This window comes from Neolamprologus multifasciatus, chromosome 18, assembly GCF_963576455.1.
Source record: "Neolamprologus multifasciatus chromosome 18, fNeoMul1.2, whole genome shotgun sequence".
In the NCBI taxonomy this organism is placed as follows: Eukaryota; Metazoa; Chordata; class Actinopteri; order Cichliformes; family Cichlidae; genus Neolamprologus; species Neolamprologus multifasciatus.
In genome coordinates this window covers 8234509-8257752 of record NC_140456.1, presented here as the reverse complement: position 1 = coordinate 8257752, position 23244 = coordinate 8234509, and the positions used below count along the sequence as shown (strand labels likewise).

Sequence of the window (23244 nt, the reverse complement as noted above, 5' to 3'; positions counted from 1 at the left end):
ATTAAGTACAAGTGAAAAGTGGCAGCAAGGTACAAATACTTTAAATACTTTGGGCAGCTGCTGTGAGCTTTTGTGTGTATTTGCTGATTAATGACGATTTCACTACAGAAAAACAGTAAGGAGGGGAGCGCCTGCCGGGTGACGTCATTGTGATCCACATCCACGGTAGCAGGAGGGGTGAGGTGGCCAGCCGCTGATCCACCGGTATCATGGCTTCCTAACAGGACGGGGGGGAAGTGACTGAGTGGAAAAACAAGGATTTTTGTCTAATGTCCAACTGATCATCGCCCTTTCTAGAACCTGAGATTGGGACAGAGGGGCTCGGCCTCCCTTTTCGCCTCTCACGGCCGCCCCTGAGATCCAGTATATACTTTAATTCTTCTCGTGAATTTCCATTCTTGAACCGTGGAAGATGGCCGACCCGGCGGAGTGCACCATCAAAGTGATGTGCCGTTTTAGGCCCCTGAACAGCTCCGAGGTGACCAGGGGCGACAAGTACATTCCCAAGTTTCAAGGGGAAGATACCGTCATTATCGGGGTGAGTTGATTTGTGTTGCTACCTGTTTGACAGAGCCCTCCGGCACTGGCAGCCGTACGCCATTTTTGTCTTTCGGTGACGGCAGTTAGCACCTTAGCCTGGTAGCTAGCGGCGCTAACCTGCTCACGGTTGCGTTGTTTCGCTGGCCCTCGGCTGGCGCCTCGATTCAGTGGCTCACATATAACGTGCTAAGTCTTCAGCTTTAATTTTATATACAGACTCCGGCAGGATTTAATTCCACGTTTTGGAAACAAAGCCCAGTAGTTGTTGTCATAAAAATGTCACCACTCGCGGTTGCCCTGTCATTGCTAGCGAGCTGTCATTCAACAAAGCCACAAACAGCGACAGGTTAAAATGTCGTCGGCGGCCGCGCGCTTGCCTGCCAGTCCCATCCCTTACAAACTGCAATATTATAACGATATAAATTATTCATAGTGTGTGCATCTGTAACGATAACTCTATTAATTATGAACAGTTTGCGTCAGCATAAAGCGTAAGCCAGCTTTGATTTGGTAGTGGCTAGCAGGCTAGGCCAGCTGGTAGTTGACAGATTAGCTGGCCTCGGCTAGCTGGCTAGTATTAATACTGTAGCTTAATCAGAGCTAACATCAGATAGCCGACCAGCTGGCTGTTGAACCAACCCTTCTGCAGACCATGCAAGTTTATCAGAGTATTGGATATGAGGGTGGGAATGAGGAAGAGGAAACGTGGACACACAATAACTGGGAGTGGAAATGTCCATTATCATGCAGGCCAGTTGTAGTCTGTTGGACTAAAGTGACTGGACACATTGCAGTGCTATCTTATAAAATCCATGTGTTTTCTTTTCAGGATGTTTAAACTAGAGTTTTTTGTCTTTAGTTTAATTTCCCCCCTTGCACTTGATAAGGATAAAAGGCTTTGGAACAGTTACCATCACAACAAAAGAAGGAAATGCCTTGCAGTACCACGTTACCTCCATTTTACTAAACCAACAAAGAACTTGACTTGAGAACCATTTGCAAATAATGTGCACTTGATGCTTTGTCATCGCAGGCCTGTAAAGCATGAGCATCTAGAGCAGGAGCTGTTCACACAACTTGATGTCCTGCCATTGCATGCCTCTACACAAAAGGAAGTTACCCGATCTTTATGTATTTCACAGTTACTTGTAATTAAGAAGCAAACAGCCTAAAGCCTGAACTGACATATAAATTTTACAGTGTATGCTCAACAGGTGAAAGGGAGTGGCATATTATTTGAAGAAAACGTGGTTAAATATTAGTTTTTCTTGACGGCGAACTGCCTCACTCTTTGTGGACTTTGCTATCTTTATGATATGATCACCAATTGAAGTACAGCTTTAAGAGAGATTACAAGGCAATAGAAACTTGTCGTGAATTTGAGTCACGTCTTCTCGAGTAAAACTACTAATTTAGGTGGTGATTGTAGAGTACAACACAGCCATTCATTTCCTGTCATGCAAAAACAGAGATGGCCGTTAGAGCTGTGTGCTGAGTTCTTGAATAGTTTTGCTGACAATGACTTCAGGCCTCTAGCTAATAGCAGGCACACTGTCTGTGCAGCTAAGGCATGATGTGGCCCTGCCCAGTTCAGAGTGCCAGTCATAGTGGCAAAATACCAGTGCAGATTTTGAGAGACACAAGTGTTGCGAGCCAGAAGCGAATCGTCTCTGTTGGTAAATCTGCTTCGACAAGTACAGGACCGGCAGCAGCTCAGGGATCCCGTGTAATCCCCTGGTGTTTTTCTCTCCTGGTTACCAGCTGTTGGACCAATCAGAGCAAGTGGGCGCTGGGCAACCACTGCGGGTGGGGAGGGTAATTATTATGGTGATGTATTTTGTTTTGCAGATGCTCTTAGCTCATACTTTATGTCCTTTTTGAAACAATTCAGGGCGTGGACTCTGAGCTGGGACTGATACCTCAGCATCAGTGCCCACACTTCCAGCTGTAAAGAGAAGCAGCTAGACCAGTGCAGACCATTTTAATAGTGCTTAATGCTCCTTTTTAGCTTTGATATTTGCTGATTACCAGCACACTTTGTCTTTTCGGAGGAATTCATGCAATACATCAGAGTTCCCCTGTAGCTCACTTTTAGGTACTCCCAGTCTTTTGGCTTGAAAGCGAGAGGTAGATGAAGTTTCCAGATGAGGTGGTATGGGTGTCGTAACTAGCTTGATTTGCCAAGAAAGCTTTGCCATCCTAGTGTGAGTGTGCAGCAGGTGAATTATTCATGCTTGCTTTCATTCTCCGTCAGTGGTACACAGAAAGATTAGGTCATCACCCCCTTCCTTTGCTTTTACGTTTGCTATTTTCATACATTAGCCTCAGATGTCCCTCAAGAACAGCTTTGAGGTACTTTTACAAAGTGTAGTACTGCAAAAGCGTGAAAGATAAATGGGAGGAAAATTATGCAAAAGAGGATAACGCACATATGAGTACATGTGTGGTCGATAAAGAGCTACACACTAGTTTCTTCTCTTGGAATTGTTTGTTTTTCCCAGTGGGAAATAACTAAACATTATAATAAGATGCTTCTCAAGTGAGCTGCTGGTGGCAGTTGGTGGATAGTTCTGCTCTGCAAATGTGGTGAGCTCCACATGACCACACCTGGTCCTTCACCTGCTGTTAGAGGAACCTTCCAGCTCACATAGAATTTCTAAGGACAGACGCAAACTGTAAAGTAAGGTGGCAGCACTGAAGTAGGTCCTACGTCCTAGGACTCCTAGATGGTAGGAAAACCCGATCTTGGCATGATGTGGGCTAGCTGGTTAGCAGCAACTAAACTCTTAAAACGAGAACTTTTTGATTACGCATGTAAACGCTAAAATGAGTCGCTAGTATTGTTGGATGGTCTGCCCAAGTAATATTGATGTGTTTGGTAGGGTTGTCACAGTACTAGAATTTGAAACTCGGTACTGATACCTCGGGAAATATTTGATACCATATTGTTTTCACAAAGGGGAAGATTTTGATCCCACCCTGCAACAACCGAAGTAATGGCGAAGTCATCTCTCGAAAACTTGTTAATTTAACCTGTTCATTTTAATTTTTTCTTTCCCAATTTGAAGTCAGAGTTAATAAAATAAGTATTTTGAAAATATGTTTCAGAACCTAGGTACTGATACCTAGGTCACAAACACCAAAAATAGTTACTCTCTAAATAATTGAAGTATTTTAGAAGAAGAACAGTATGAAAAAGTTAAGAATAAACACATAGTTAACGTTCATCGTCTATCTGCAGCAGTGTTGTGTGAAGTTGTGAATCGGCTGGAGGAGGCCACTGTTGGTATCGATACTGTTGCAAAGGTGTATATTCATTCGATATAAATTTTTAGTATCACTTAATACAGGAGTAGTGATATTTATGTATTTAATTGTGAAAACCCTAGTATGGAGAAACACAGGATAAATAAGTGCTTATGCAACATGTAAGATGAGATAAATCAGATATACTGTATTTATCCCAAACCATGGGAACTTACTGTGTTCCAGCAGCTAAAACATTAACCATAACAAAAAAAATCAAAATAACATAAAAAAGCTAAGTAAAATAAAACTGGACAAAACGGCAAAATCAGGTTTAAAAATATGCAAAAGGAGCAAATTGAAACAGAAATGATATGAAATGGTTTGAAGATTTTCTGTCCTTGTGACAGCAGCACTTAAACAGATGACAGAGAAGAGAGAAAGCAGTCAACACCTTTTATTTTTTCTGCCATATGTAAGAAAAATCCAGATTTGGGGAAAAAAAACCCATGGTTGTATCATGCTTCGAATATTAAAACGCATTGGGTGTTGGTAGAATAATCTAATTGTAGCTTTATTGTCTAAGATATAACTTAATACGTCTCATAGAAAACCATCAGGAAGCAAGGGGTGTGACAGAGCACTCATAAATACTCTAACAATACATTTCACTGCAGTTACAATTACAGACAGTAATCCCATTAGACGTAAGTGCAGGTAACAATGAGGACTTTAAAGTCAAGCTCTATTGTTTGCTGACAGCGTCTGGCAGTCCTGATAGTGGCTCAGCACTCTTGTTTTGGGTCAGTTTCCGGGATGTGGCTAACTGGAGTGAATTACAAATGTCTTAAGATGCTGCCGGTAGGTATTGCACAGAGCTGTGCTTTAGATGTGACCGTCTGTCAGGAGGGGATTATGAGCCGGTGTGCAAATTGAGGACATCTAAGCACAGCTGCAGTCGTCTGAATGATTCCAACACCGGTAAACAGGCTGTTGCGTTTGCTGCCAGGCTACGAAGTATCTGTGACTTCACCTTGAGTAGTGAATGTGTTTGCTTTTATTCTTGGCCTCAAGCTAGTAAGTGGAGCCTTCAAGGTGACAGCAGCTGCTTGTCGGCATTTTCATCTTCCTAAACAGGTGTTAACGCTGAATCTGACAGTAACTTACCTGCTGCCATGTCTGTTTTTAACCTGGGCTATCACTAATGAGGCTCTCTTGTGCTCAGACTGTTAACATATCACAGCTACGTCCTCACCTGTACGGCTGAAGACAAGATGAGAGATCCAAACCTTCAGAGATAGCATGCCATCCCAGCTGAACTTCAGATTTGCTTGTATCATTAGTTTTATCGCCCTGCAGCTCATCATCTTCTTCCTCATCTTGCCAGCTATTGATTGCTATCTGACTGAAAGTCTACTTTGAAGTTTTGACTAGCCTGTGGGTCAGAGTGAGATACACTTGGCTTTTTTGAAGCAGGATGGCTCTTAAATTAGCACTAAAAGCTCAGGGTATACTTTAGTTTATTTCAAATGCTGGGAGAGAGATGTGGGATGAGAAAAGCTATATTAGGTGGGAAATGCAAGCATTTAGAGGTTAACTAGAGTGCAGCTGACAAAGGATGAATTGGGTGGAGAGTAAAAAAATACAACAGTATAAAAGCCGCCAAGGTTTTAGTTTAGGTTTGGACATCTGTCCAACATCAGATGTCATCCCTCCTATTAAAATACATTTCGTGGTATCTTTCAGTTTTTTCTCTTAAAAAAAAAAAAAAAGGAAAATGTGTTTGGGGAAAAAATGCTTTTAAACACTTAACTGAGGAAACGCACCTAAAGTACAATTAACAGTGTTTCCCCACACGTAGACTTTACAACCATTAAATGGCCTGTATTTATATAGCGCTTTACTAGTCCCTAAGGACCCCAAAGCGCTTTACATATCCAGTCATCCACCCATTCACACACACATTCACACACTGGTGATGGCAGCTACATTGTAACCTCAGCCACCCTGGGGTGCACTGACAGAGGCGAGGCTGCCGGACACTGGCGCCACCAGGCCCTCTGACCACCACCAGTATGCAACGGGTAAAGTGTCTTGCCCAAGGACACAACGACCGAGACTGTCCAAGCCGGGGCTCGAACCGGCAACCTTCCGATTACAAGGCGAACTCCCAAGTCTTGAGCCACGATCGCCCATTAATGATTTCACTGGTGAACAATACTGGCACTCTTATTTTTAAGGTTCAGTTACTGCTTACCAGCTAGCCCTTCTGGTGTCATGTTCTGCTATTGGCAGGCTGATCAGATCCATGTTCTGGCGAGTCTCTTGTGTCACGATCAGGGGTCCACCCTGACATCACCATCTACCATTATGATGGTAGGCCTTATGTTGTAAGCTAGAAGGCCACAAAAAACAGAACTTTTGCAGCAGGTGGAGAGGCGGTTACCGTCACCAAGTGCAGAACATCTGTAGCAAGAAACTGTTAAGCAGCTGATTACTCGTGTGTTATTTATTGTAACAAAGTATTATTTAGTAATCCAAGTAAATAATATTGTGTGGTGGGTCCCCATGTCTATCTTTGAGTTACTGTAGATAAATCTATGCTGCTGCTGCTGGACACTTTTGTAAGTTTGTATAACTTACAGCCTGCTGGACAGCTTCCATCAGGAAACACCTATCCGATTCTGGGTGGGAACAGGTCCATTGTGAATTCCTATTGTGTCTGTTAGTGAAAGAAACTATTGTACACACATCTGTTTACAAAACACAAGTCGGTTTATTTTTCAGAGATTGCAGATTATTGGCTTTTTTTTTTTTTTTTTTTTTTTTTTTACTGTCATTAATACTCCTCATCCTTTTTTTTTTTCTTATTTTTTTCCCCCTGCAGGGTAAACCTTACATGTTTGACAGAGTGTTTCAGTCAAATACAACACAAGAACAAGTGTACAACGCCTGCGCCCAAAAGATTGTAAAAGGTGAGGGGTCGCTTTTATTTTTGTAATCATTTTATATTTGCTTGTTTACAGGCATTTACACAGCAGATCAGTTGAATCTTTGCTTTACTAAGTTCTGAGTTGTGTTGTTGTTTTTTTCTTGTAGATGTTCTCGAGGGTTATAATGGGACAATTTTTGCATATGGGCAGACATCATCTGGTAAAACACACACCATGGAGGTAAGGATGGCCTCCAAGTCTTGTCTTCAATAAAATTTTCATTTGACTTTGAGACATTACAGTAATTTGTTCTGTTCCCAGGGGAATCTCCATGACACAGATTCAATGGGAATTATCCCCAGGATAGTGCAAGACATCTTCAACTACATCTATTCCATGGATGAAAACCTAGAGTTTCATATCAAAGTAAGAAGACGGGATGCACAATACAGTGATCCAACAGATAACAAAAACGTTTTTATAAAAAGTGCATTTTTTTACTCCTTTAAAACTGAAGTTACATTTTCAGATATATGGTTAAGATCTGAGACTATGAGTGCAAGAGACAAGCTGCTTAGTTCCTTCTTTTTTTGTAGTCTGCGGTTATTCTGCATTTCTTTTGCCTGAGACAATATAAGAGACGGAGAAGGGTGATATGCTTTGAACTGCAATGTCATATTTCCTGTTTGACCCACCTCCTTTGAGCTCTGCTCTTATGTTAAAGCCCTTACTGTACTAAGTACCAGATTTTAAGGCAGATCGATGAGTGTGCATCTGGATTGTCTAGTTTGTTCCTTCAGTTTGGCCCTGCATAATGAGATTGTTTATCTGTTTACAGGTTTCATATTTTGAAATCTACTTAGACAAGATCCGGGACCTTTTGGATGGTAAGTGTCAAACATTTCTCATCTCCTCTAATTGTACCAAACTTTGGTAACACATGTCAAAGGAGTCTGTGAAATGGAAATTAATGAGCAGCAGTTAGAAGCACGGTGTGGCAGTTGTTAGCTGTATATGTACAGAATTGCAAATGTAGGTAATTTTGTAAGTGCAACAATGTATAAAAACATCTAAAAACTAAGCATAGGAGCAGGCTGTTTCAAGAGAAATATTTCTTTTGTTTATTTGTATTTTATTTTATCTTCATCACGTATTTCCATGCTTACACATTTTGAGTCATATATGTTTACACTATCGAATAAATAAATACAACTTTATAAAGTGCTCTATGAATAGTGGGATGATGTATACTTCCTTTACCAAGTCGCTGCCATCTTGACTCAGGATAGCAGAAATAGAAAGATGACCAAAGGGAGGGGCAGTTTTTAGTTGGTTGCATGAGGATGCAGAGTCAGGACAAGCGATTTTACTGATGCTTACTGAGGTCTAGCAAGCTTGTTAACATGTGAGTTTGTGGCCTTGTTTTACGTATCTTGAATTGCTATCTTCACTGTCTCAGTGAAAATTGCAGGTAAAGGTAAAGAAAGAAACTTGCCATCTTTAATTCAAGATGCATTATATTATCAAAAATCACTACTACACAAGTGCGTAGTATGTGTGTTATGCTAACAGTACAAGTACACACTATATATTCAAAAATGAGCTGCAGAAACTGATCCTCACAGTGTTTTGTTGTGTCAGTTGTGCTGTGCCTTAAATCTCTCACAGTACCCAGTTCTTATATTACCCTACATTGCATAATAAAGTTTTGTCGTCATTTTTTAATAAACTAGGTGTTTTATTATTAATTGTAAAAAGGTTACACGTCGTCATAAATCTTGCTGATTGGGTTTCTCTGGCTTTGTTTGTTGTAAACAATCCTAAAGGAAATGGTTTAGAAGTCCAAGACAGTGAAGATAGATGTAGAAATGGTAGAAGACTGAACACACATGAAGATATGATTAATAAAACTTTCTGGTCGGATAAAGGGCCTTTATATGGCCAGCGCAGGAACAGCGAGTATAATGGGTCCATAAGTTTCAATACATCTACAAGTCTTGCCACTTGGCAGCATTGTGAAATGCCACAGTGCACTAATTTAGACAGTAATTTAGAAATGTTATCTAATTTATGTTAATGTTAATTTAATTTGACTGGTCACTGGAATGTACATATACAGAGAAACCAGTCAAATATTGACAAAACAAAAAGCACTTGTTTTGCTGTTTTATGGTTTTAAAGGCTTTTTCTCTGCCATTGCTGTTGCATCTATAGATTTCATTTCAGGATTCTTTCTAATGTCATGGCTTTGTCTTTTATAATGTCTTTGAATTAAATGTTTCCATTTCAAAGTGTTTGTAGTTCAAAATTAGTTTGTAAGGCTGATTTATTCCAATTTACTTCCAGTGTCAAAGACCAATTTGTCAGTGCATGAAGACAAAAACAGAGTACCTTATGTCAAGGTGAGACCTACTCATATATATCAGATTTCAACAAACTGGTAAAACCTGCTGGAAAGAGACGACCAAGAGTCTAACCTCATGTTTTCCTTTTTTAAAGGGCTGCACTGAGAGATTTGTCTGCAGCCCAGAGGAGGTCATGGATACAATTGATGAAGGAAAAGCTAACAGACATGTAGCAGTTACAAGTGAGATACCACCCTCTGTCATGAATATATTTACTGTCGATTTTGTATTTTATAGGCTGATGATGTCTGACCCAATGTTGCCTCTCCCTCAGACATGAACGAGCACAGCTCCAGGAGTCACAGTATCTTCCTGATCAACGTTAAACAGGAGAATACTCAAACAGAGCAGAAGCTCAGTGGAAAGCTCTACCTGGTAGATCTGGCTGGTAGTGAAAAGGTAAGCTGGAACATTTGTTACATATTGGTACTCAGTGGTATTCATTCTGCTAAGTTACTAAGCAGTAACTTAGTGATAAATTATTGTAATATAATTTATTTTTTTTTCATGTAGTGGCAAATAATTCAGGCTACAATCCATTCTTTTTGTTGACTATTGAACTTTATTTATTCTCTGTGATTCTCAGGTCAGTAAAACAGGTGCTGAGGGAGCAGTGCTGGATGAAGCCAAGAACATCAACAAGTCCCTGTCATCCCTGGGAAATGTCATCTCTGCATTGGCTGAAGGAACGGTCAGTACTACTTTGTTATAGATTTTAGACTCTTACTATGATTCAGCAGTGTAGAACAAAACAAAGGAGTATTTTTTTTTTCTTCCATTTAAACTTGAACGTCCCACCTTCCTAACACGTGCAAATGCAGCTGATGTCAAAGAATGTAGTAGTCATCTCACAAATTACTGAAGAACTACAAACCTGCAAAAACTACCCAAAAAACAAAGCATTTGAGGCATTTACTAAAAGTTCCCCTGTGGCCCTCAATCATATACCGGCTCCCTAATTGCTATGAAAAGCCCCGCTTTTAAGAATGCTTCAAGTGTGTGCCAATTTCTCCTTTTTAAGAGGTCTGTTTATGAGTATTTTTTGATTGTGTTTAGGATTTTATTATTTATTTTGGATGAATAATTATCCATTTGGTAAAGGTGTTTTTATATTTGAAGTCTGTCTTTGGTTCAAAACATTATGAAAAATAATTTGGCTTTCACAGCATAATGTGGTGTATTCAGCATAATAAGCATTAAATCTGTTATAACCTCAGGCTATGCTCTTTTGCCTCATGCTTCTGTTGCATTTTGAAGCAGACAGGCATTACTATTATTGTAGCAAACAGAAGCAAAGTCGGTACCGACCAGCTGCACGACCCCAGGCTTGGTGTGCTTGTTGAAAAACCACAGTCCTTTTCTGTGGTCTTTATGTGAAAGTAACATTTTCAGCCTTCTACAGGTTCTTTGTGCTGCAGTAACACTTAAGCAGATTAAAAAAAAAGAAAAAAAAGAAAAAACATTTCTCCCAGCAATTTTCGTTCTGATTTCACCCTTTTCATTTTGATCAACGATTGGTCTGATGTAGAGACTCTTGGCTTTGTAAACAACCTGAGGCGGGCAATGGTGTAAAACAAATGAGCTATTGTCCACAGATGTCTTGCTTACCTCTACTGTGTGTAAGGGTGTGACGTATAGGAGGCTGTTTCAGCTTAGTCATTTGGATAAATGTGAATCATATATCTAGTTATTATTTAAATGTCTGGTTTTTTTGAACTTCTGAGACCTGTAATATAGGCAGATAAAGGTTTTTAACCCTCAGCTGTAAAAGGCTGATGGGGTATTGTCGTCAACAGCAATGCCTCTAACCTAAACCATGCCTCATGCCCAAAACAATGTACCCAACTTGTCCACATTTCAAGCATTCAATATGTCTTTTAGTGGTTAGCTTTGTCATTGCTAACCATTAAAAGACATATTGACATCCAGTTGATTCTTTTAAAAATAACCTATCAAAACCAAGTGGTAGAAGTTGCTCAGGCAGGTCACGTTAATGTCAGTGCTGTTTCAGAACAATAAAAGGACTCAAAATGCCCTACCAAATGGTTGAGCAGAACATTAAAGGGTTGATGTTTTATTCAATATGACTCAAATTGAGTGACTGAGCCCAGAAACTTGTAGGATTGGTCGCTATCTTTGTGTGTGATGAGATCAGGCAGGAAGAAAAGAGGAAGACCTGAGAGGTTTGGTGTGACAGACGTGTGTTAGGGATAGGCTGAGTAAGTAGGTGATCTACTGTGGCCATACCTAATAAGAGAGGGGCCGAAAGAATAATAAATTTTACCTAGTTAGTATTGTTAATATACTCTGTAAATTTGTAGGTAAATCATATTGAAAAAAGCTGACTTCCAGGCCTTTTAATGTTTCTTCACTTTTTATTGGTTGTTTAATTTCTGGTAAATATATTAATTGACTGCGCCTGTCCTTCAAAAGTGTCCTCTGTCGAAAAGGAGGTTGAGTATCTCTGTTGACAATGCCACCTTCTCTGAGAACCTGATGCATATCTTGTCACTGATATTAGTCACTAATATCAGTGACTACACATGTGCTGTGGTTTAAAAAAAAAAAAAGCTTTTCTTTTTCTCTAAAGCTTTTATTTATTAATTTTATTTCAGGGAATTGAGTTATATGTGATGATTAGAAAACATTTAGTTATTAATAATCCTAAGTTCATATTTATGGGACTAATTGCAGAGCTGATGTTTTACTTGTGTTTGAATACAAGTGTGCTTTTCTGTCATTGATTTTTATGTTTTTTGTTGCCCATTTCAAGGCTTACATCCCTTACCGAGACAGCAAGATGACCCGTATCCTGCAGGACTCGCTGGGCGGTAACTGTCGAACCACCATTGTCATCTGCTGCTCACCTTCCTCCTTTAATGAGGCTGAAACCAAAACCACCCTAATGTTCGGGCAGAGGTCAGTAGGCTGATGGAAATTTTTCAACTGTGTTGGTTTTGTCAAAACAAATCAGCTTCATGTCCCAATTTGACATTAGAGAAAATGTTTTCATATAAATAAGCAACTACATTAGAAAATGTAATTATAAATATCAGATTTACAACAAAGCAGAATATAACGTTCTAAAAAAATACTTGTTAAGTCCCAGATGGTGCATTTATGTGCTATTTTCCTTGTAATGAATAATGATGCATGAGGTTTTTCTCTGGTGGAAAACAAAAATGTATTTCTTCATAATCCAGAGCAAAGACCATTAAGAACACAGTGACAGTGAACATTGAGCTGACAGCAGAGCAGTGGAAGCAGAAGTATGAGAGAGAGAAGGAGAAGAACAAGACCCTGAGGAACACCATCACGTGGCTGGAGAATGAGCTGAACCGCTGGAGAAATGGTGAGGCTGTCGTCTAATCCTTTCTCAGTGCCGTTTATGTGCGCATGAAAGAAACAACTCTTCTTCCATCTACTGAACACACGTTTTCCTGCTCCTCCTCAGGTGAGAGCGTGCCAGTGGAGGAGCAGTTTGATAAGGAGAAAGCCAACGCCGAGGTACTGGCCCTGGACAATATTATAAACGAAAAGGCGGCCTCCACGCCCAACGTGCCCGGCGTTCGGCTCACTGACGTGGAGAAGGACAAGTGTGAAGCAGAGCTGGCCAAACTCTATAAACAGCTGGATGATAAGGTGCGTTTGTCAACCTGTGCGTGACAGGTTTTAAACAATTACTACTTCGTAAATGTGAAAATGCAACAACAGTTAAGTTATACCAGTAACTAAAGATCGATTCCCTTCAGACTTTATTCTGCTTCCTTTTCATTGGAAAGTAGAAGTCTGAGTCTTCTTTTGAAAATCTTCAGTTATTAAATGAGAAAAATGTTCCTTTAATCATCCAGACCATTCTTTGTTTAACCAGTGGTCTTTCACCTGGTTTATTGTAATTCGCTGTTTATGTGTCTAAGCAAAGGTTCTCTGGATCGTCTGCAGGTTGTGCAAAACGCTGCAGCTAGGCTTTTGACAAAATCCTCCAAGTACTCACATGTGACACCGTTGTTATCTCAGTTACACTGGCTTCCTGTTAAATTTAGAGTCAATTTTAAGATCCTGGTCTTGACCTACAGAGCTGTGCACGGACTGGCACCAGCCTACATCTTTGATCTGCTACAGCTCGATGTCCCTAGCAGGTCTTTGAGGTCATCTGATCAGGGCTTACTTGCTTTAAAAAATACTAAGAGGACTAAGGGTGATAGAGCTTTTGCCACTGTGGCCCCGAGACTGTGGAACTCTCTCCCCCAAACATTAAGAACTGTGGACTCAGTAGCTGTTTTTAAAAAACAACTCAAAACTCACCTTTTTAAAACTGCTTTTGGTTAATTTTTTGCCTGTTTTATTTTCTCTTTTTAAATCTTTTTATGACTTGTAATCTTATGTGCAGCACTTTGTGATTCTGTCTTGAAAGGTGCTATATAAATATTTATTTATTATTTGTAATTGTCTACTTGTGGTGTTTGGCCTGGTGTAAATGCTGATGTTGCCGTCTGTCTTTACCCTTTACAGGATGAGGAAATCAACCAGCAGAGCCAGCTGGCTGAGAAGCTGAAGCAACAGATGCTGGACCAGGAGGAGGTGAGTACTGGAGGTCTAACAGGTGGCGTGGAGGCACAGATGCAGAGTGAACTCGTGATCTTTGTAGCTTCACAGGAGCGAGGAAACGCGTGAAGCTGTCACATCACTATGAAAAATGTTTTTATTGGACTTAAAATGCAGTCAGCTTTCCCTATTGTTGCAATGACACGTTTAAAAGAATAAAACAAAGTTAAGCTGCTTTTCCTTCATCCAGCTTCTAGCCTCTTCCCGCCGTGATCATGAAAACCTCCAGACAGAGCTGAACCGCCTCCAGGCGGAAAACGAAGCCTCAAAGGAGGAGGTGAAGGAGGTGCTGCAGGCTCTGGAAGAGCTGGCTGTCAATTATGACCAGAAGAGCCAAGAGGTGGAGGATAAAACCAAGGAGTTTGAGACCATCAGCGAGGAGCTCAGCCAGAAATCGGTGAGCCCAGGAACAGATATCAGCATGCTCATAGACTCAGTGATACTTTAATTTCATTCAGGTGCCTTTTACGTGTCCTTTATAGTGGCCATGTTAATATGCAACACACAAACACAGCGCTATAATTAAAGCCTTTAAAACCTGCGGGGATTAAAAACTAGAACTGACACATTCACCCAGCAAACGTGCATATTAATTGGTGCTGCAGAACCTTTATTTCTGTAAGTAACTGAACCATGTTCCATAAAGTGGGGAAGTACTTGGCAGATTGACTAAATGCCTTCATTCTTATTACATGCCTCAAGGCAAAAACATTTAATTTATGATTTTACAAAGGTAATTACACCCTCAAATAAGTCTCAATGCCTGTTTACAAGAACGTATTGAAAAAGCAGCAGAGGAGTGAGGGAGCAATGCCTGTAGTAGCAGTAGTAGCCTTTTGGCCACTTAAGTTGTCGTGTGCAGGGTCAGAGAATGTGGTGGAAACTTTAATTGGCATGCACTGATCCAGTTTTTTCCACTTGCAGACTGGAAATCATTCTTGTGTCTGTACAGCAGAATCCATCTGGATATTGCTTCCCTGACTTTTTAAAAAAAAAAATCTAACAGACACATATAAAAAAAACAACATAAATTTATGGAATTTATATCTATCTGTATGCTAGTTAGATCAAAATGCATAGAATAAATAACATAATAACATAAATAACATGCTTCTCTCATTTTAGCTCAGTGTGAGAGTCAGTAGGTCACTAGTTGCTGTTATTAATTATAGGTTCACCTGCTCACATACAGCTGAAATAATATTAATTGCACAAGTTTTACTTGCAAGTGCAATAAAATATTCCCAGCATGTGCTATACTTGAACACAGTGATAGAGAGATGCCTGACAGGGAAAGATGACCACGCATACACCGGTTGTATTGTTGTATTATAGAGAATAGCACTGAATTACATTCAAATATTGGTTAAGAAGCAAGAGGGACAGCTCAGGCTGAAGAGCTTGGAGACAGTTGTGAATATATTGGACAAAGGAATATTGAAGATGGAGCAGATAGGAAGGAGGAAAAGAGGAAGACCACAGAATGTATGGATGTAGTGAAGGAGGAAGTGCAGATGGTTGGTGTTGGGTTGGGATAGGGTGAGATGGAAGTCGTTTATCTGCAGCGACCCCTAAAAGGGATCAGCCAAGAGAAGAAAAGGAGGAGCAGTGACAACTTTAGTGCTGAATAGTTCAATAGCAGTTAACTTTGTATTAATGCTTTCTCTTTTCTTGCAGTCCATCCTGTCATCTCTGGACTCTGAGCTTCAGAAGCTGAAGGAGATGTCCAACCACCAGAAGAAGAGGGTGACTGAGATGATGTCATCACTGCTTAAAGACCTAGCTGAGATTGGCATCGCTGTAGGCAGCAATGACATTAAGGTACTGAGCTGATTTCTGCACTTTCTGGTTCAGCTTCTATCCATCTTTTCCAGTTTTTGTTCTTCTTTTTCTCGTTTCTTTTCCCACTATGTGGTCTTAACGTCGTTTTTCATTCCAGCAACATGACGGTGGCAGTGGTCTGATTGATGAGGAGTTTACAGTGGCCCGTCTGTACATCAGCAAGATGAAGTCAGAAGTGAAGACGATGGTGAAACGCTGCAAGCAGCTAGAGGGAACCCAGGCAGAAAGCAACAAGAAGATGGATGAGAACGAGAAGGAACTGGCTGCCTGCCAGCTGCGCATCTCCCAGGTATGTGGAAACGAACCAAAAACGGCACAGTGAATCACAGCTTTCACTGGCACCTATGTATTTACATGTGCCTCTTTCCTCTGTCAAAAGCACGAGGCTAAAATCAAGTCCTTGACTGAGTACCTGCAAAATGTGGAGCAGAAGAAGAGGCAGTTGGAGGAAAATGTGGATGCTCTCAATGAGGAACTTGTCAAGCTCAATGCTCAAGGTACGTCACTTTATGAGGGAAGGGCAGGAATTAAAGCACCGACACTGGCACTCACTCAAAGTCTGCTTTAACCTCCTACGACCCGAACTCTTCCACGGCATGCATTTTTAATTTCTCTTTGATATTTGGTCATATTGGGGCCAGATGAATGTAAAAACAAAGAATTACCAGATTTTTTTTTTTTTTTTACCTTATTTTTGTTTTTAAGAAAAATAAGAGCCAAATATGAGGATATTCGTTTAAAATTTTGATAGAACAGTAGCAGTATAATGTCCTCGTAAGTGGATATCAGGCCCTTGTAGAGCAAAATTCACTATTTTGGTCTAAATAACCCAAAATGTGATGTCCACATATGTGGGCACCAGGTCCTAGGAGGTTAAGACAACGTGCAACGTGCAGTCTAGCAGAAATAAACAAGCTTTCACGGCTGGTTAAACTCAGTGTGGTTTCCTACAGAAAATAATGAGTTTACTTTGAGGATCTTTTGTAGAATGCATTCAGCACTTTGTCCTTTTGATGTCAGTGAATAATGGGCAATTGTTTTCTGTTATGCAGAGAAAGTCCATGCTATGGAGAAAGAGAACGAGATCCAGACTGCCAATGAAGTCAAGGTGTGTTCCTCATTCCCAATAAACAGGATGTTAAAAAACAAACAAACATCCGTTTTATTTTAGGGAAGTATTTTGTTATTGACAGCTCCAGAGGAAAATTACACACTCACGTATCTTATTTTTAATTTCTGTTTCTTAATTTTATTGTCTTATTTCTGTGTTGGTGTATGTTTTTACCTTTACTGGGCTGGCTGTTTCACATCGGCTGATGATGGCCAGATGAGACATTAAGAACAAGTGGTCCTTTGAGTCTCATTTTGTCCTGCCATATAATAGTGTGAGATCAGTTGCGGGTGCATAAAATGCTACATAAAATGTTCTCAGTGGCGGCCTTTGGCTGACTATTGTTACTAAAATATGTCACTCCCATGCTAATGCTAAATGTCATCCTGGTAATTTTTTGTATCCCATTATCATTTTGCTTGTTTATTAGTCAGTGAAACTTTCCTTTGAATCTGGTTATCTGTTTATGTCTGTGTTCAGGAAGCAGTGGAGAAGCAGATCCACTCCCATCGTGAAGCTCATCAGAAACAGATCAGCAGCCTGAGAGACGAGCTGGACAACAAGGAGAAGCTCATCACCGAGCTGCAGGAGTAAGGCTTTACAATGTCCGGCTGCCTTTGTCGTCAGTGTTTGTCTGTGCACATAGATGCAGTAGTGGGACATGGAAACCCACAGTCGAACAAATATTTATGCAAAGTTTAATTGAAACTGCATGGAGGTTCATGAGAAGAGTAGAAAAAGTGCACTCAGGACTTGGATATGTTGACTGAGACATACTGATTCTGATTTTATTTTGTTTCTTCTAGTCTGAATCAGAAGATCATGCTGGAGCAGGAGAGACTCAGAGTGGAGCATGAGAAGCTCAAATCCACCGATCAGGAGAAGAGCCGCAAGCTGCACGAGCTCACGTATGTTTACTGTCCACTGGCTGCCATTTTCTGTTTGTTTTTCTCTTCACTTTCAAGATGCAACAAAAAACAAGTCTGTCAACCCGCAGTTTTGTTATAGTTTTTTAGAATTTCATATGTGATGTGTTATTGTTCTTTTGTTCTTCTTCAGGGTGATGCAGGACAGGAGGGAGCAGGCCAGACAGGACCTGAAGGGTCTGGAAGAGACAGTGGTGAGTTCATTGAAATAGTCTGATAAATAAAGTACATGGGTTTGAACACTCTGACCAGGTGTCTTTGACTACTCAGCTTAGTATTCTTTTTAATCCCAAGAGAAGGATGCCATCTGCTTTTATATTTAACTCCCTCGATCTTATTTTGAAACTTTAGCAGTCTAGTCCCCGTTTCCTCTTCCGCTGGCTCGCTGTTGTGGTCGTCATTGTTATTCTGTTTTACCAAAGTCCAACTCGCAGTGTTGGGCTGCAGCACTCGGTAGTCTTTGTTCAGCTCTGGAAGTCCTCTGAAAGCTAGAGGCCACTCTAATCAGAACATACAACAGATGGAGAGCTGTGCTATGCTGAGGTCTCTCCGAGGCTGAGGAGCAGAAGCCTGCAGTCCAGTACTGTGGAGTTGAAGATGACTTGTGGTGCAGAAGAAATATTGGGCAGCCGATTCTATTGCTGCATGATTAATTTATCACAAAATGCTCTGCTGTTAAAATATTTTGAGAGGAGCATGTTATGAACAGCATTATTTGGCATGCTTTTGCATGCATACACACTACCATTAAAAATGAAATTCACCTCTGCAGGAAATACACTGTTTCTTTCATTATTCCTGCAAATGAGTTTAGAATACACTTTTTTTTTTATTTCAGGCTAAAGAGCTGCAGACTCTGCACAACCTGAGGAAACTCTTTGTCCAGGACCTGGCCACCCGAGTAAAGAAGGTGAGCATTCACAGGATGACGGGCAGCTTACCAAGAAATATTTATGTCTGTAGAGAAGAAGTTTAAAAAAAGAGAGAGCGCACATGCAGCAATAAACAAGGATGTGGTGACATATGGGAGGCGTGTATATTAATCTCTGTTCATGAGTCACATCTGTATGTTTTTTATTTTGTGCAGAGCGCTGAGATGGACTCAGATGACACAGGTGGGAGTGCAGCTCAGAAACAGAAAATTTCCTTTCTTGAGAACAATCTTGAACAACTCACCAAGGTTCACAAACAGGTACGAGACAGACGTGCACACCAACGTGTTTTGTTCTTTTTGTTGTTCATGCCATATTTTTGTTTGCCTGTTGTAGCGCAACTCATCTTCCCTTGTTTGGCACTTATGTATGAAGCTAAAACGACTAAATGATTTCCACGTTTTCACACAAATTGTCCCACAGCTGGTGCGTGATAATGCAGACCTGCGCTGTGAGCTTCCTAAACTGGAAAAGCGTCTTCGAGCTACGGCTGAGCGGGTCAAGGCCTTGGAGTCTGCTTTGAAGGAAGCCAAGGAGAACGCCGCCCGCGATCGCAAGCGCTACCAGCAGGAAGTGGACCGCATCAAAGAGGCTGTCAGAGCCAAGAACATGGCCAGGAGGGGACATTCAGCCCAGATTGGTTAGTAGGAATGAACAGGGCGAGGAACACCCCTCACCATTCTTCCTTTTATTTACGACAGAAAGTCAACATTTTAATTTTATGGTGGCTCAAAGGAGAACATCGTGTTGCTGTTTTGCAGAAGATTTTGCTAACCTGTATATGAATATCATTTAAATAGAAAGCTGAATTTACTTTGAAACCTGCAAATAGCTTTGTGTTGGTGTATTTTTATTTTTTTTTTATCTACTGGAATTCTCAATTATTTGATACCAAATATGAGTATTTCTTTTTTATCTCTTTAGATTATATGTGTTGAAAGGTACTTTAATGGGAACCTGTTAGGCTTATGTCTCTGCTTTTCCCCCTGAAGTTCTCTAAGATTAGCTTTGTATGATTGACAGTTCAAAATAATCCACATTCATCTTATACCAGGCCTCTGTGCATTCCTGCTGTTTTGGCTCCACTGTCGCTTTTGTCTGATTGGCTGCCTGTCATAAAGCAAACGGTCGTCTTCTAAAGGTAACTTGTCTCCCTCTTCTGCTCAGCCAAACCCATCAGGCCTGGGCAGCAGCCAGTGGCATCCCCCACCCACCCCAACATTAACCGCAGTGGAGGAGGCTTCTACCAGAACAGCCAGACGGTGTCCATCAGAGGAGGGGGCAGCAGCAAGCCTGACAAGAAGTAAGTAGTTTGTAGTTGTTAAGTTTTTTATGTTTTTGTTTTGTTTTTCTCACACAGCAATTCTTAAAAGTACACAATAACGCATCTAAAGCCAGGCATGGTAGACTTTCTTTAATATCCAGGAGTACTGAAGATATCCTGTTAAAAATCATTTTTATTTATTGTACAACTGAAAACTTCTCAAGTTAAATGAAAGTAGTCTTCACTAATGCACTTCACTAATTTTTATATATATTTTTTTATTATGTAGCTGAAGAGCAGCAGAACAGAAGGACGACACCACAGAAGAAGCCAATATCACCCCCGCCCACCCCGACAACCTGTCATTCCATTACAGCGAACAGACTCCTCATCGCTGCTTTGGAACCACGAAGGAGTTTCTGAAATATAAATATATATATATAAATATTCCCAGCTTGTACAGCTCCAGCCCCCCCACCATCACACCTCCACCTACCCACCTCCCTCTCCCCAACGTTCTAATCATGACTTATCTCTTTTTCTCTTACTGGATATAATAAAAGAAAGAAGACAACCGTTTTAATTTACAAAAAGCCAAGATAATATTCTTATTCAGGCAACCAAACGCAGTCTTGAGCGAAGCCTCGGCGAGCGAAACCGCAGCGCGACTCGAATGTGTAGCTTCGGGTTTGTTGATTTTGTTTAGTTTTTTTCTTTTTCGTTTTGCACAGTCTGTCGTCATCTGTCGTCGTGCGAGTAGTTCTGCACTGTGCCAAGCTGAATGTAACGGTCGAAAGATCCAAAAAATTCATAGAAATAAACACCTAATACTAAAAAAAGACCAAAAAAACGAAGAGGAGACCCTACGGTGAGAAACAGCTTGACCCTATAAAGCTAACCTCTGTACAGTTCATTGTTATTATTATTATAATTATTATTATTATTATCATTGGCTGTTAACCACACTTTTCTCTGGGTAGATTTTACATGCTTCTTTAAGGGAAAAACAAAAAAAGTACAAAAAAATGTTTTGAATTGACTAAATGGCGTCGAGCACTACTGTTCTGTCTGATCTTGTTGTACAGTTGTAAAATTGGCACTACTGCACATGTTTCCCTGGAGAGACGAGGCTAAACACAAGGATCAAACTAAAGCCAAGAAGACGTGCGACAGTGCACCGTAGGTGTATTTACCTAAATACCTGTGGAGGCCAACTGTTTTTAATATTAAGTTAAAAAAAAAAACCTATACTCGTTAATGGTGGCTTCATGAGAAGGATGCAAAGAATGTAGAATGAAGGGAAAAGAGAGGAGGAGGATCCGGTTAACACAACAGACTTCCACCTTTTAGCATAGCCTATGCTACGTAGCTAAATGTACTGTTTTTACTTCTCTCGGTGGTTAATAATGACGTGTTAATGGAAGCTGTTTAATATCTCTCTGCACATTGGAGCACATAGATTGCAAGTGTATAGATGGAAATAGCACACGAAGCTCGTCCTGTCCTCGCTGGGTCCCCGTCGGTAACTCGTCTCCTTTCACTCGTGTATTCACGACCTCTTCTTTTTTGGTTCTTGTTACTAGTTTGACTGTTGAATCCCTGCAGTGTCATGTTTTCTTTTTCAAGGGTGCCTCGCTTCTTCCGTCTTCCCTCCCCACACCTTATAGATTAAAAGACCTGTAACTGTATGCGCCCCCTTTCGGTTATAGATTAGCAGAGTGTCATGCTGGGTTTTATGTACTGTATCTCTTTCTTTGTTCCATAGATGGTGTAGATTTCTATTTCAAAGTGGGGGGTAACGATGGGCGGGTGGAGTGGGATCGTTCAGTTGATGGGTTAAACCTTCGCCGCTGATCAGCCAGTCAGGGAGAGCGGGGTCTATAATTGCACAATGATCTTCTGTTATCATCTGGAGGAAGAGTCTATTTAACTAAATCTAACCAGGGGTGTAGATTTTTTGTGTTTTTGTTCTTTGTTGTTTTTTTTTTTAGTGGGTTTTTAAAATTGTTATTAATTACCCATCACATCTTTATTTTAACCCTGTGAAGCCCCACTGCATTTGGCAAAGAGCTTGTTGTGATTGTAACCCCAGCATGAGAACACTAACATCTTGTGCAAGTGCAATATACTGTAAAATACACTGTATATCAGTCGGCCGGCAGGTGTGATCAGGGTGTGGTTGCAGTGGTAGTACCTGCCCAATCCTCCTTTTTGTGTTGCGTTTACTTTCACTGGTGTCGAGTCCTCGGTGTGTGCTCTCTTTCTTTGATCACTCTTTCTGAAAAGCTGAGACATGTTGCAGATCTTTTTTTTGTTTTGTTTTATATAAACCTCATATTCTATATCAAATCTACTGCAGCTGCTGTAATGGAAAGTTAACAAAAGTGCACAGATTGTATAAAAAATCACATATGACCCAAAGTTTTGAGTTTGAAGCTTTTTAGGAAGACTGGTCAAAGAAACTTCTACTGAAAAAGGATGTGTTTTGAGACTGGTGGAACGAATGTAGCTGGAAAACAAAAGGAGGGGAAATGATTTTGGCTAAAACCTGTTATCTCCATACAGGAAAGCTGGGTGTAAAACAGCACTTGTTTAGCTGCACTCAGATAAAAACACTCCGCATGTGGCTGTTTTTGAGTGGAGGAGGAGAAGAAAAGTTTTGACAACTGCTTGTTGTCGCTGAAGTGTATTCAGTTGTAATAATTACGCTCTGCAAGATGCAGGGAGGAGTAGCTCCCTACATCTATGACAGGACAGTGTTTGGTGTCTTATGGAGACGGTTTATACCCTCTGTGTAATCCTTTGACATTGCAGCGTGGACCTCAAGATGCTCATCCTTTGACCTCCCACCAAAACTGGACACGAAATGGGGAATAAATACAGCAAAAAAGATAAATACGTGCGTTTACCTAAATTAAATTTTGCATTAATTCTAAATTAAAAGTGTAGCCACTTTTTTTTTATTACTGTGTAATAGTTGGTCAGTTTTTAAAAGGACAGTTTTGGGGCTCCATCAGTGGACAAGGTACTGGATCATTCCTGGAGAACTGGGGCACAAATGGCTGGGCTCTGATACGGACGGAGACGGGACGTTAATGAGATCACAGTTTTGGATTGACTGCATGATGTAAATGTATGTGTGATTAAATAATTATGAGGAAAAAAACTGCCCCCTCTGTGTTCTGTCATTTGACTCTTGTGAACGTGGAGATGGGTTTCACGTGGCTGTTTCTCTTTTACGTACATACACTGGTCGACTGTTTCTTTCTTTTTTTTGGTTTGTGGCTTTGTTCTGAGAACTCTCCTGGAATTAGAGATGGGGTCTTCTTTCATGCTTTAACACGGTCACTTAAGCAAATCCAGGTACATTTAAAATAGTCTTAAGTGGAAGGATTTGCCACTGAGTGGCATCAGCCCACTAGATGGTTTTACAAAGTGTG

General features: G+C 40.6%; 1 protein-coding gene across 1 annotated transcript; it reads left to right on the top strand.

The window, feature by feature from the left end:
* The first annotated feature begins 116 nt into the window (after positions 1 to 116).
* LOC146497283 (kinesin-1 heavy chain) lies at positions 117 to 22970 on the top strand. The gene is made up of 26 exons (XM_085141742.1): positions 117 to 538; positions 6674 to 6761; positions 6886 to 6959; positions 7041 to 7145; positions 7558 to 7606; positions 9066 to 9121; positions 9219 to 9306; positions 9399 to 9523; positions 9711 to 9815; positions 11898 to 12043; positions 12328 to 12476; positions 12579 to 12766; positions 13637 to 13705; positions 13920 to 14126; positions 15407 to 15550; positions 15669 to 15860; positions 15951 to 16068; positions 16624 to 16679; positions 17163 to 17272; positions 17489 to 17590; positions 17742 to 17802; positions 18447 to 18518; positions 18696 to 18800; positions 18964 to 19180; positions 19708 to 19843; positions 20094 to 22970. The coding sequence occupies exons 1-26, from the start codon at positions 413 to 415 to the stop codon at positions 20095 to 20097; spliced, it is 2892 nt and encodes a 963-aa protein (XP_084997868.1). The 5' UTR covers positions 117 to 412; the 3' UTR covers positions 20098 to 22970.
* Positions 22971 to 23244: the final 274 nt, after the last annotated feature.

What these genes read in the sequence shown, in the direction of transcription:
- LOC146497283 (XM_085141742.1), top strand. Translation starts at nt 413, where the DNA reads ATGGCCGACCCGGCGGAGTGCACCATCAAAGTGATGTGCCGTTTTAGG. An exon ending in GATCCGGGACCTTTTGGATG is followed by an intron (nt 7,607 to 9,065) that starts GTAAGTGTCAAA and finishes ATTTACTTCCAG; the next exon opens with TGTCAAAGACCAATTTGTCA. An exon ending in ATAAACAGCTGGATGATAAG is followed by an intron (nt 12,767 to 13,636) that starts GTGCGTTTGTCA and finishes TACCCTTTACAG; the next exon opens with GATGAGGAAATCAACCAGCA.